At 46.1% G+C, this 13,155-nt stretch overlaps 2 protein-coding genes across 2 annotated transcripts; one reads left to right on the forward strand and one right to left on the reverse strand.

Annotated features, from left to right (window-relative positions):
- The first annotated feature begins 1,433 nt into the window (after nucleotides 1-1,433).
- On the forward strand, nucleotides 1,434-4,574 carry LOC128721502 (ATP-binding cassette sub-family F member 2). Its single transcript, XM_053815258.1, has 3 exons — nucleotides 1,434-1,494; nucleotides 1,826-1,987; nucleotides 2,066-4,574. Exons 2-3 carry the CDS (start codon nucleotides 1,855-1,857, stop codon nucleotides 3,778-3,780), a joined length of 1,848 nt encoding a protein of 615 aa, XP_053671233.1. The 5' UTR covers nucleotides 1,434-1,494; nucleotides 1,826-1,854; the 3' UTR covers nucleotides 3,781-4,574.
- A 158-nt stretch (nucleotides 4,575-4,732) lies between these two features.
- LOC128731805 (uncharacterized) lies at nucleotides 4,733-12,545 on the reverse strand. Its single transcript, XM_053824947.1, is given in 11 exon segments — nucleotides 4,733-4,988; nucleotides 5,055-5,997; nucleotides 6,091-7,566; nucleotides 7,724-9,637; nucleotides 9,704-9,815; nucleotides 9,892-10,360; nucleotides 10,430-10,960; nucleotides 11,027-11,824; nucleotides 11,894-12,189; nucleotides 12,253-12,373; nucleotides 12,461-12,545. Coding segments are annotated over 11 exon segments (6,810 nt in total). The 3' UTR covers nucleotides 4,733-4,923.
- Nucleotides 12,546-13,155: the final 610 nt, after the last annotated feature.

A 13,155-nucleotide genomic window follows, 5' to 3' on the forward strand; every position in this document is an offset into this window, starting at 1 on the left:
TTCTCAGCAGATTCCGCGTGCGCGACGATTCTCTCGCGCTCTCTAACGCTCGCACTGAGAAAACCGAAAAAAGAGAGAGAGAGAAAGTTCTCCCTCTCGGAGAGAAACCGTCCGCTGGCTGAGCTCGGGAATTGCGTGTAATAATAACTTTGTGTGAATTTGGGTGTCTTCTTTTGTTATCATTGCCGTGCTATGTCCGATCCAGATGATAATATTTTTCTTCGAGTTTCTTTTTATCGTAAATTTTGTCCCGGTAATAGATAAGATGGCATCTACACGGCCGCAGTACATACGCCATTATGGAAAGCACCGGAAAGCAGAACAGTTAGACTCAAATTGGCTGCAATAATGTGCAATTTCATGTAAAGACGTACTTGATAAATGCAACGAAACTATCTAGTGGCATTTAAGATAACATAAATTATGCATGCTGTAACGAGTGTTACTTCTAACGTCCGAAAAAATTGCATTTTTAAACGACCCACGTTTCGAATTAGAGCGTGGTTCGATATTTCTCTCTCATCATCTTCTCTGAGAAACGGCGGGAATTCTCCTGGTTTTGCTTCTCTTTATTGGTCTAAAAAGTACCCAACGAACAAATGGGAGCAATCTCGCTCTAAATTATCATGTGAGATAAATACCTGCAATACAGCACAAAAATCTTTTCGTTCAAATTTGAGTTAGAGGAGTAAATTTCTATTTATTGGAATCTAAAGAAGTTTTAGTTTATTTATTTATTTATTTATTTATTTATTTATTAAATCTTCTGGCTCGAGTGGCCTACAAGACAGAACAATCAAGCAAGACTTAACAAGATAACGCATAACAGACATGACGCAAAGTAAACAGAGTTATATGTTTATAACGAAAACTTTAAGTAGATAGACTCTTTGGTTTATCAGATACGAATATCCCGTCATAATGCATAGAAATATCACATTAAAAGTCCTTGTCCGTATTGTATAAGAGGACTAATCCTCCATCCTAGTTATACTATGGACCGGCAGCTATAGGCCATATGTCCTACAGTAGCAAATGATTATAATATCTGGGAAAACATTACATTGTGTAAATAAATAGTATAATTTCTGTTCTTTTACCAATTTTCCCACGTGGAGAAAGCACGTGTGTCACGATCATGAGCGTTTCGGTTCGCGTCTTGTTAATAAATTGGCGTTAAGATAAAGTCTTTGGCGTTAAGTTAAAGAAGTCTTTGCATGCGAAGTAAAAGGTCAACTTTAGTAAATTTTATCCAAACAAAAGTTCTACTAATTATGCATTGACGAACCATGCAAGTTTTGCCTGGAAATTTGAATCTATATCGCGCTCGTAGTGTTGTCGTCGTGTACGAGGTGCCGAACGATTTTGACATCTGTCAGAAAACATGTGTTTTTTTGATGCCTCCGCGCGCTGCACAATTTCTTCTTCTTTTGCAATCGTGCGGCCGATTTAGGTATAATAAGACGAGTGAAATTGTCCACTGATTTTCTTCTGGTAAATTTTATCGTATTACTGCAATCCTTCTTTAAAACCCGCGTTACCGACCGTTTCCGTCGTGTGCTTACAGAGTTCACATTTCCACCGCGTATCGAATGGTTTATTGTGCAACGTACGAATTGGTCGGTTGTGACGGAGACCGTGGAAAAAATTTGACGTTCCACCTCCGTTCGAACGAAATTCTCCGCGTACGGCTAAAATTCGCTTTCCCGGTTTCGCTTCGTTGGCAAAAATTATCTAGCGCACCGTTTGAGTGACTGCAATCTTACCTAACAGTTGCACTTTTTTGCATGCTCTCTTCCATATCACCCAACCCGAACGGGACCAGTTGTAGACCATCTCCACTCGTTCGACACAATGGCACCGGACAAGAAGCAAAAAGGCCGCAACAAGAAAAGCATCCCGGTGCAAAATACCAAGAAGGATGACAAGAAGATTGCGAACGGCGGCACCAACGGTGACGCGGCTTCCGCCGATATGACCGAAGAAGGTAAGTGGTCCTCCCGGAAGAGGTGCACCCTTTATTGCACCCGTTGGACTGATCGTAATTCTTCGACCCCATTTTTAGAGGCACTGTGTGCGAAGCTTGACGAGGAGGCACGAATCAACTCGGAAGCTCGTGCGTGCACCGGTTCGCTTGCCGTGCATCCGCGATCGCGTGATATTAAATTTTCCAATTTTTCCATCACCTTCTTTGGCTGTGAGTTAATGCAGGACACTATGCTCGAGCTGAACTGTGGTCGCCGGTATGGTTTGCTCGGTGCCAACGGGTGCGGGAAGTCGTCGCTTTTGTCCGTCCTCGGTAACCGTGAAGTTGCGATCCCGGATCACATCGACATATTTCACCTGACGCGTGAAATCCCTGCCAGCTCCAAGAGCGCCCTGCAGTGCGTTATGGAGGTGGACGAGGAGCGCATCAAGCTGGAAAAGATGGCCGACGCCCTGGTCGATCAGGAGGATGACGAGGCGCAGGAGCAGCTGATGGACATCTATGACCGGTTGGACGAAATGTCGGCCGATCAGGCAGAAGCCAAAGCATCGCGTATTCTGCATGGTCTGGGCTTCTCGAAGCCGATGCAGCAGAAGGCGGCGAAGGACTTCTCCGGAGGCTGGCGGATGCGTATTGCGTTGGCCAGGGCGCTGTATGTGAAACCGCACTTACTGCTGCTCGATGAACCGACGAACCATCTAGATCTGGATGCGTGCGTGTGGTTGGAGGAGGAGCTCAAGACGTACAAACGTATCCTGGTGATCATCTCGCACTCACAGGACTTTTTGAACGGCGTGTGCACCAACATCATCCATATGACGCAGAAACACCTGAAGTACTACACCGGTAACTACGAACAATTTGTCAAGACCCGCCTCGAGTTGCTGGAGAACCAGATGAAGCAGTATAACTGGGAACAGGACCAGATCGCTCACATGAAGAACTACATTGCCCGATTTGGTCACGGTTCGGCCAAGCTAGCCCGACAGGCGCAATCGAAGGAAAAAACGCTCGCTAAGATGGTGGCACAGGGTCTGACGGAAAAGGCGGTGGACGAGAAGCAGTTAAACTTCTGCTTCCCCTCGTGTGGCACCATTCCTCCGCCGGTGATCATGGTGCAGAACGTCAGCTTCCGGTACAACGATGAGACGCCGTACATCTACAAAAATCTCGAGTTTGGTATCGACCTTGACACGCGGCTTGCCCTGGTCGGCCCGAACGGTGCTGGCAAGAGTACGCTGCTTAAGCTGCTGTACGGCGACCTGGTGCCGACGTCTGGCATGATCCGCAAGAATTCCCACTTGCGCATCGCCCGGTATCATCAGCATCTGCACGAGCTGCTCGATATGGACGTTAGCCCACTCGATTACATGCTTAAGAGCTTCCCGGAGGTGGTCGAACGAGAGGAAATGCGAAAAATCATTGGCCGGTACGGTCTGACGGGGCGCCAACAGGTATGCCCCATCCGGCAGCTGTCCGACGGACAGCGGTGCAGAGTTGTGTTTGCGTATCTGGCGTGGAAAAAACCGCACCTGCTGCTGCTGGACGAACCTACCAATCATCTGGACATGGAAACGATCGATGCCTTAGCGGAAGCCATTAACGATTTCGAGGGTGGCCTGGTGCTCGTTAGTCACGACTTCCGACTGATCAACCAGGTGGCGGAGGAGATCTGGGTGTGCGAGAAGGGCACCGTTACCAAGTGGAACGGCAACATTCTCGACTATAAGGAACACCTGAAGAAAAACATTGCCAAGGAGGCCCGAATCAACACCACTGGGACGGGCAAGTGAAGTGCCGTGATAGCGACCGGTCATTCCTTCCCGTTATCCCACTGTTTACCTTCTCATCTAGCTTCTCGCCCACCTCCACACGACGCCCCATTTCTCCTTCTAACCTCGTGAAATCGAATGCGTTCAACGAGAGGATCGAACGCGTTGATCGTGCTTTACTCTTATATACATTCTAAAGGCTCACAAAATTGCAAACTCCCCATCCATTTTCTCTCACCTAAATCGTCAGACTGCTGCAGTAGCAGCAATTATGCCCTTGAAGGCGCAATCGTCATACGACAGCAGCAATAGAAATTCACTTAGTCCGGCGCAATAGCTAGCAATCAATCTTACCAAAACGCAACCGTACGTCTACATAGAGTACTGCTTCGATAAGAAAAAAATGGATTCAATAAAATTATAGCTCAAATTTATCAAAAAGCCACAAATCATCTCTCAACCGCATCGGATTCAGTAAGATAACGGAGGACCACTACCGTTCTACTAATTATTCTTGTCCCGTGTTGTTGAAAGAACACGCGGTAACATCCACCCTAACATCCCGCCAAACCTACGCTTGCTACCAAGCTGGACTAATACACGGCGACGCTGCATTGGCACGTATATAATTGGTAATTTATTAAACTATGTATTGCTCTACTGTGGTTTATTTTTTAACTACCTTATAAACACCAACAAAATGTACGTTTACATATATAGAAACGCAATAAAGTGTATCCAACTATGTTCTTTTTCCTTTCTCTCGATCCTCTTGCTCTAACTCCTGGTCTCCCTCTCTCTTTCCTTCTATGATCCTGTTTTCCTGGTTATATGGATACAACAGAACAGCTACCGTGTGTGGAATCTAAATATCCGATCATCGTTTGAAATGATGCTGCCTCCTGATGAAGAAGTCAACAAAATGAGTATACACATCGGAGCTTTTGGATGGAATAAAAACATACATAAGAACAACATTTGTGACAAAAAAAACTTTATTCTATTTCCAACAAACAAAAAGATAAAAAAATACATATGCTACATGATACTGGGGCACAAATACACTTTATGTGGAAACAACCCAACTGCATGGTCCACGTGGTACAAGAATCCTGTCTTAGGGGCGATATTATTGCGTTCATGCTACGCCCGCGTACATCCCACTTATTTCTTACTCTTGGTGAGTGGTCTTCCGCGCCGCTTGCGAGTGCTTGCAGGGTTAGATTCACCTAAAATTCAAATAATTGGATTTATTAATAACTCGTAACCGACAGTAGTCCTATCGTCTCTTATACCTTCTTCAGCAATCGGTTCCAACCCCATGGTGGATCGTTGGCTACTGGCATATACTAACGACTGATCAGAATCAGACTCAACCGGGTCGGTTGGTTTTTGCTGACTAACGGTTCGATTCGAGCTGCCCAGGTTCGAGCGAGCCGTAGTCGACCTGTTGGAACGGGACCGAGTCGACCGAATAGAAGACTGATTGCTCATATTCGATACAACCGATTCTGAGTCACTTTCGCCGGCTTCGGTCGGGTCGCGTGTAATCGTGTCCTTCGAACCTGCTCTACTGATACGATCAACCGACAACCTAGATCCGCTGGTGGAGGCTGTCGGTTCCAGTGATTTCTCCATCACTGCCAGCTGGTGTCGAGTGAGCCGTCGGTTCGAGGAGTAGTCCGACAATAATGAAGTACCAGATTCGGTCGTTACACCAGTGCCCACTCGCGATTGCACAAGTTCACCTGACTCTGGCGGAGGCACAGTTTTTGTCTTCTTTAAACGCATACTGCGTCGAGTGCTGCTTGCCGTAGAGCTGGCGAACGATCTCTCCGATGGTTCCGGCGGTTCCATTACTGGATCCGTTGGGCTGTTTGCGAGAGAATCAGGATGCTCGGTATCGTTTGATGCTTGCGAAGCTCTGCGCAAACGTTTCGGAGGCGTGCTGGTTGCAAACAATTCCTTCGCCAACGAACTAGCACGCGTTGAACGTCGCGGAGTGAGGGGTAGCATTGCATCGGGTGTCCCCGTTAAATTATCCATGGACGTATAGCGTCGACTACGTGAAAGCGATGGTGAGATGGGAGTGTTGGTCTCCTCTAGAGCCACGGATGTGGCTCGTACGGAACGCCTTCGCGATGGCGTGCGAGGTAGCTCGGGGGTTGCGCCCGATTTCTCCATTGCTGCCATCAGGCGAGTCTTAACATTAGTCCGTAATGTGTGTAGGGATTCCTCCTCAACGTGTTGCTCTTCGTTTGTAATATCCTTGGACACTTGCTGCGAAGAGGAGGATCCTGCATTCACCGTGGACTCTTGCCTTTCATCCACACTATTTATCTGTTCTACCGATGGACCATCTTCTGCTGGAGCAGGGACAGCAGAAGGTACGGATTCATTGGATTCATTCTCGTCGACAGTTTGTTGCTCTAACTTCGATGAGGTTGTATCGGAAGAACCATCGTTTTCTAGCAGCCCACCTTCATCATCAGATACGCGCAAGTCAATTTGCATCTCTTCACCTTCTATTTCCTCCGCCCTTGGTGTGTCCGATGGTTGCGCTTCTTGTGCGGCAGGGCTATGCGCAAGAGCTTCTGCTTCACTCTCATCGATGCTGACATTATCTTCGCTCCGATCCATTTGTTGCTCTGTGTTAGAGTCTACGTTATCGACAGCCATTTCTTGCTGCCCGGCTGATAGATTTAGCGCCCGCGCATCTTCTGTGAGCCCGTTCTCTTCTCCCTTGCTGTTTTTGCGGCTAGAACCATGTGCCTCGTCCGGCTTGACTGAAAGATTCATCGCCGGTACCTCCAGTTCATGGGCATTCTTCGGTTGACCGAACACCTTATCTTGTGTCGGCGTTTGTGCTTGCGTTTCGCGTGGCAACGTTGCAGTAGTTGACCCTGTCGTCGGTGACGTCGTCGTCGTCGACGTAGTTGCCACTGCTCCCGCAGATGCGTTCGATGTAGGAGCTGATAAGCTCAAACTGGAACTTGCGACACTGTCCGGCCACTGATCGCCACCTGCAACCGACAGATCTCTTGCGGCTACACCATCGGCTGTCTCAGTGCCGTCCTGTTGTGGGACGGATAAATCCTCCACTTCCGACGATTCCGCTTCTTCATCAATGGTGGGAGCTGCCGAACCTTCTCCTTCCATGCGATGCGTAGATGATGATGTTGTAGGCACCTGTATATAGTCCAGGACATGATCAGGATTCGCTACACTCTGTTGAACCTCCTGCTCTGCAACCTCTTGCTCAGCTTCTCCATCGTCATTTAACAAATTTTCCGGTATAGATTCACAATTGAACTCTTCATATTGCCATCCTAGAGGACTATCATCCACGTTGTATGCATCCTGGTTATCATCTAGCTCCCCATCTAGATGGATCGAAACCGGTTCGGAGAACTGGATCATTCCATCTTGTTTGTCACTGTCGCTTTCGGAAGACGATGTGGAGGAAGATTCATGGGAATCTGCAGGCGGATCTAGATGTTCTGATTTATCCCGATCGTCTTGTTCCTCATCGTCACTAAGATCGATCACTTCTAGCACGCTATCGTCATCTTGATCATCGTCTTCATCATCATCATCATCATCATCGTCATCGTAATCATTAGCATCATCGTCGTCGTCGTATGTGGTACCTTCTTCATCGTCATGTTCGTAATCATCTTCACCTTGTTCTTCATTATCAGCAATCGCATCAGAATGATCTTTTATCCCATCCTCTTGCTCTTCAGCAGAACCTAAGTTTGGCTCAACAATTGCTTGCAACACTACACCATCACATCTGTCGGAAACCTCATCACAGGGTTGCGGGTCTGACAGGAAAGGTTCATAAGTTCCGACAGTCATGTTTTCCGTATGCTTTTGTCTAGAGAAAAAAAAGATATTTTTATTTTTCTTGCCAAAATAACTCTGCCAAATGTCCTCACACCACATCGTTCTTTAACTATACTTACTCGGTAGCATTTAGTAATTGGTTCGGCAATTCCTCATCGAGGAATACTATCTCATCATCGTGATCGTGTTGTTCATCACTGGATGCCGCCAGTTCCACATCGCTGTCTTCCACAACGAACACATTTGCCTTCGATGGCAGTTCTTCATCGTCGTCTACTTGCATTTCTATATCCTGTTCCTGTTCCTCCACAGCCGGCTGTTGCGCCGAATGTCTATCTGACCTGCTAAAATCATCTTCGACAATATGATCTTCAATGATGATTGCTATATTGTTCCCACTGTGCTTTGACGTTTGAGATACGGGTGTTCCCGAACGAGATCGATGTATCGGGCGACGTCCAGCTGGTCCTCCTGACGCCAGCACCTGCTCCAAGCATGTGGGTTCCATTGTAACCTCCGGGGAGTAAAAGTCATCAGTGGACATACCGGATAAATCGAGATCACGGCGTATCACCGGGGTGGATGCAAAATCTGTTTCTGCTGTCGGTGTCGTGACTTCAGAAATTTGCTCCTGCGCCTCGTCGTCCATCACGCACGTGTCCTCAAGCGTTGCATCAGGTGGTAACTCAAACCGCAGTACTTTTTCTTCGCCTTCTGTGGCTAAGCGATCGTGTAGTGCTGGAGATACGTTAAGTCCTGATTGGGTCGACTTTAGAATACCCGGAGGCGTGTACGAGTCATCGTGCGATTCGGATGCGACGGCATCCGAGCAATTCAGGTTCTGCTGGTGTTGCAACTTCTTTGTAAATGGTGGCGTGGTCAGGAAAATGCTGGGTGAATGAATAGTAGATTTATTTGAATGAGAAGCCTCGGCCAAATTTGTCGTCGCCGTATCCGCACTAGCCGATGTAAAGTTGAACTTTGGTTTCATCGGTCGAAACTCCGGTATCACGGGGGTAGGAACGTCGAATCGGGCGAAATTTCTTACGGCGTAATTTCGCTCTACATTGCTGCATTCCGTTTCTATGCAGCGTCTTTTGCGCGGATTACCATACACGTCCTCCTCGTTCAGCATCGGTGAAGGAGCTTTATGGTCTGCCGTGAGGTCGTCAAATGATGCGTCGCACTCGCGCTGTCGCCGTTTATTCATCGACGGATCTAACCGCACCGGGTAGCATACGTTCAGGCTACGCACAGTTGGCCGACACTTAAACACTCCGAGACTAGGTTTCTCCAGAAAGGGTTGATCATGCAGTAAGCCCGTTTTCACGGCGGCCTCCTTGATAGCTGCGATCGAACGGTGCAATATACGCACTCGAAAATCAGCTCTATTGCGTATTAAACTCGCGCTGAGTGGTTCCAAGGGAGAAACCGAGGTCGGGCTGTGCTCCTCAGAGTTACACCTGCCCTTAGGACTCAGTTCACCCTGGTTGTGGTACGTTAGGTAGGCCAACTGTTGGCTGGTGGAGTCAAGTGCACTGTGGTACAATCCGAGAATTTCTTTGTGCACCTCAACATTCCGTCTCCTGCCTAACCTATCTACCAGCTGAACGGCTTGAACAAACTGAAAGTTCTGCAACAGATGGCCCAACATTAAACTGTCACTCAGCTCCAATTGACTGTCTTGCAAATGACGGTGCAGCACATGCTTCTCTTCTTCGGTGAGTGCAAACTCCAGCAAAGTGTTTGGTTTTCCCGCCCTAATGATGGCTTTGACGAACCAGACCAGTTGGCAACCATCCGGTTGTGGAGTGCGCCGCTGTAGACTGAATGCCTCCGAAATAAGATTGTTGCGTATGAGAGTTTCCAATTCGAGTTGCGGCGTAACTGGACTACCTGGAGCTTGTACAATTTTCAGAGCGAGATGAGGGGAATCCAAACGCAAAAGAACCGACACCATGAGCTCTCGGTGCCATTGCGGGTATTCCATAGCGCTGGACAGCGGTGAAAGGAAACATTCAACCGTATCCTGAAACGGAAGAGACAGAACTTCAATTTATTCCGATATACGGAGCATTGGTTACACTTCACCTACCGCCAAATTTCCATGATCCAGATGCCAAAAAGCTTGCACACGTCGTATCATACCAATTTTTAAATTAAATACACGAGAGAAATTCTCAACTTTACACACAATATGTTGATACCTTGTTGGAAAAAGCAGATCGATTATATTCTGGCTGTTACCATGATGTCGATAAGAATGTGGAAATTTGGTTTTACCTTTCTTCCTCCATCGCGGAAACGACATCCATAAGGAGATACATAAGGATCATCTGCTTGCGTTCGAGAGAGGTGTTTGGAATGAGCAAAATACGCAACGCTTTTTGCAGCGATTGCGGTGGATATAGCGGGTGGCTAGGAAGGGTGCTATCTTCGTGCCAAGCCTTTCGGAGAGTTTCTGCATCGAAGTCACGTTCAACAAGATTGTCTACGAAAAGCAGCCTATCCATAATTGGGACATCGGACAAAGTTTCTCTTGCATCATCTTGCAACATGCGTCGCCTTGCGCAATAAAATTCTGACAACCGAGAGTATGCGAACGGAACAAGCAAAGGAGAATCACATTCATTTTCATTCCCACTCTCGTTTCCTTCCGGGAGAATACCGATGTGTAGCATCCACTGGAGAACAGTTTGGTATTCCGCAGCTGCCGAAATCGAATCTGATTCTTTTGAGAGTCGTTCCTGAACTGAAATGGTATAAATGGAAATCGATTCATTAAACCTAGACCAAATCATCACTGCTGTTTCAACATTACCATTCGGTGGAATATATTCCTGACAGTCGTTTAAAATTGTCTGATATAATTCGGACAACTGTTTCATCTGACGCGTGCAATGCGAAAGAGCATCCTGTGTTCGGGTGTCAACCTGACGACCCGCTACATCCGTCAAAACCGATGCTAGCATACGGTTGCAAACCGTTTTCAATGTTTTCGATCGGTTCCAAATCCAGTCTGTCAGAGTCGAAAGTGATACGCCCTGCTCGGGATCCGCTCCCAAATGACTACCATCGGCCCACTGTTGAACACAACTTTGCAGAAACATTTGGCAGTTATATTCGAGACCTAAGGAAAGAATAAATTCACGTTGCTCTTTCGCAACACCGTCGGACGGGGAGATCGGTTCATGAAACTGGGGAAACAATGCCGCTCGGCAAAGCATCTCGTACAGTCCGGCTGGTTCGATGACGCTATTGGAACCGTCCATCTCGAGATACTCTAGCAGCTTATTTTGCAATCCACTCCATCGGTGCATCGATCGATTGAAGCCTTTAAAATTCAAGATATCTGAAAGAGAAAGATAACAAAAATTAACTGCCAATTCGCCATGATGCCAGTTAACAGAACACTTACCGAAAGCCAGAGAGCTCGGGTAGAAATGTTCCTCTGGGCGTTGTATTGAACGAAAGAGCACCAGCGATTGTTCGTTGATTCTAGCATGAAAACTCTCTTCATTCAGTTGGAATGCTACCATATGAGTGAGTTCCTGTTGCCAATCACAATCAAACGGCATCTCTGCCTTGTACCACTGATTCAAGTCGAATACAAGCACCGTCGTAGTGTCGTTGGATCCCAACCAACTCAACACACTCAACGTAATCGGCTCGTCTTCCTGGGACACTTTTTTCGTTACTGCTTGCACATTCAGAGGAATGCTTCCTGGGTCGTAGCTGGTCAGACAGAGCCGCGATGAGCAAGACAAAAACTGATCGTACACAAACGTACCTTGTTGGAGATATTTTTCCTCACACATTACCATATGCAGAAAAGCGAAAGCACCCTCCGGATGTGCATAAAATGTCCAAAGGTACAAGCAAGCCTTGGGATCATCGCTCGGTTCGACATAGTTAAGAGCCACTGCGGCGCAGTTCTCCGTGGGAGCAGCAATTCGATGCATAATGGAATGATGGACTAAATCCCATAACAGAATGGTACCGTCCGCGAATCCAATGCAGATAACCTTCAACTGTACTATATCCAGAATACACTCAACTGAGGCCTGCTCGTCATGACTGAGCTGCAATCCAAAGTATATACCACGATCTTTGATCGTTTCATGGTGTTTTTCCAGTTGCTTCAAATTTCCTCTCGAAAACTCTACGTGGCACTGCTTTTTTCCATTGCCATTCATACAAATTTCCATTTTAAATCCTATAACGAAATATATTATGTTAAACAAATTTGTACAATCAATAAAATACTGTTCTGAGCGATACATACCATTATTTGATAGCTTAACACACAAATCTATTAGTATAACGGTTCCATCTATCGTTCCGCAAGCCAAACAGCCCTGATATTTACTTAGCAGCCCTATCGAACATGAGCTGGGGTCAACAAATCGCAGAATGTTGATATTTTGTTGCATATCAATGCGTCCCAGTTCGCAGCAGCCGCGCAAGGATAGAAAAACTATCTGAGACTGTTCGGGTCCCACCCGCAGTGCCACGGCCAGTATAGCGCATTCTAGTGCCTGCACTTCCTCGACACATTCGATTGTACAATATTTCAATTTGCTGTGGTAAAAAAGGAACCATTTATTAGTGTAAACATGGAGGGTAGGTAAAAATGTTTCTCACCTTGTAGAAGCATTGAAATTGTGTGAAATAACCTTAAAGCTGGAATTGATGTTGAACACTTCCAGTACGGAACCTCGAGCATACCACGCAAGTCCATTTCGTTCTAGTATACCTCTTTTATCTGCAAGATGTACCCACCAGCAAGAATGGTTGATAAAAATATTACACCAATGTTTGCGCTTCAATTTGTTTCTTGTGGCGCACAAACCTTTGGCATCAGAACATTCGGCATTCCCATGCTCTCGCGTGTATTGCAGAACATTGACAAATGTTGGGCTAATATCGGACAACATAGTTATTCCTCCCACAAGCGAATGGTTTAATGATTTGACCAGAAAAACAATAAATTTATGCCAAAAACTATCACAACTTTTGTTCAACTGTTGTTTTCTCGTCCTTGTCCTGCGTTTCTTCTTTTTCTTCATACATACCGGTATGGCATGCAGTTGTCCCGCGCTGAAGCGTTTTTGACAGCTATGCAGCAGCTGCTACACGGACAAATTTTTCAAAAATGCAAACGAAAATTTTATTATAAAACTTATTATTTCATCAATTATGTTAACAGCTGTTCCACATTTGAATTTATTTCATAGTACCTAAATATCAAAAAAATGTTCACAATTTTTTGAATTTCATTTCAAATCACGAATATGTAACGGTTACCGAGGTGTATAGAGTTATGGTTGCACAATTGAAATTATGTTGCTAAGAAATCGTTATCTTATGGATGTAGCTTGCATGCGTGCATAATGAAAAAAGGTTTTAATACGTATATTTCGAACTATTTTTTATTCATACATTATGTATATTTACGATGCTTATATACGTTCAAATCATTTATTCACAGCCGACCATTTCTACTTCTAGAATAACCCAAATACCCATCGAGAACGTGTGGCCTTT

Source organism: Anopheles nili, chromosome 2 (genome assembly GCF_943737925.1).
Source record: "Anopheles nili chromosome 2, idAnoNiliSN_F5_01, whole genome shotgun sequence".
In the NCBI taxonomy this organism is placed as follows: Eukaryota; Metazoa; Arthropoda; class Insecta; order Diptera; family Culicidae; genus Anopheles; species Anopheles nili.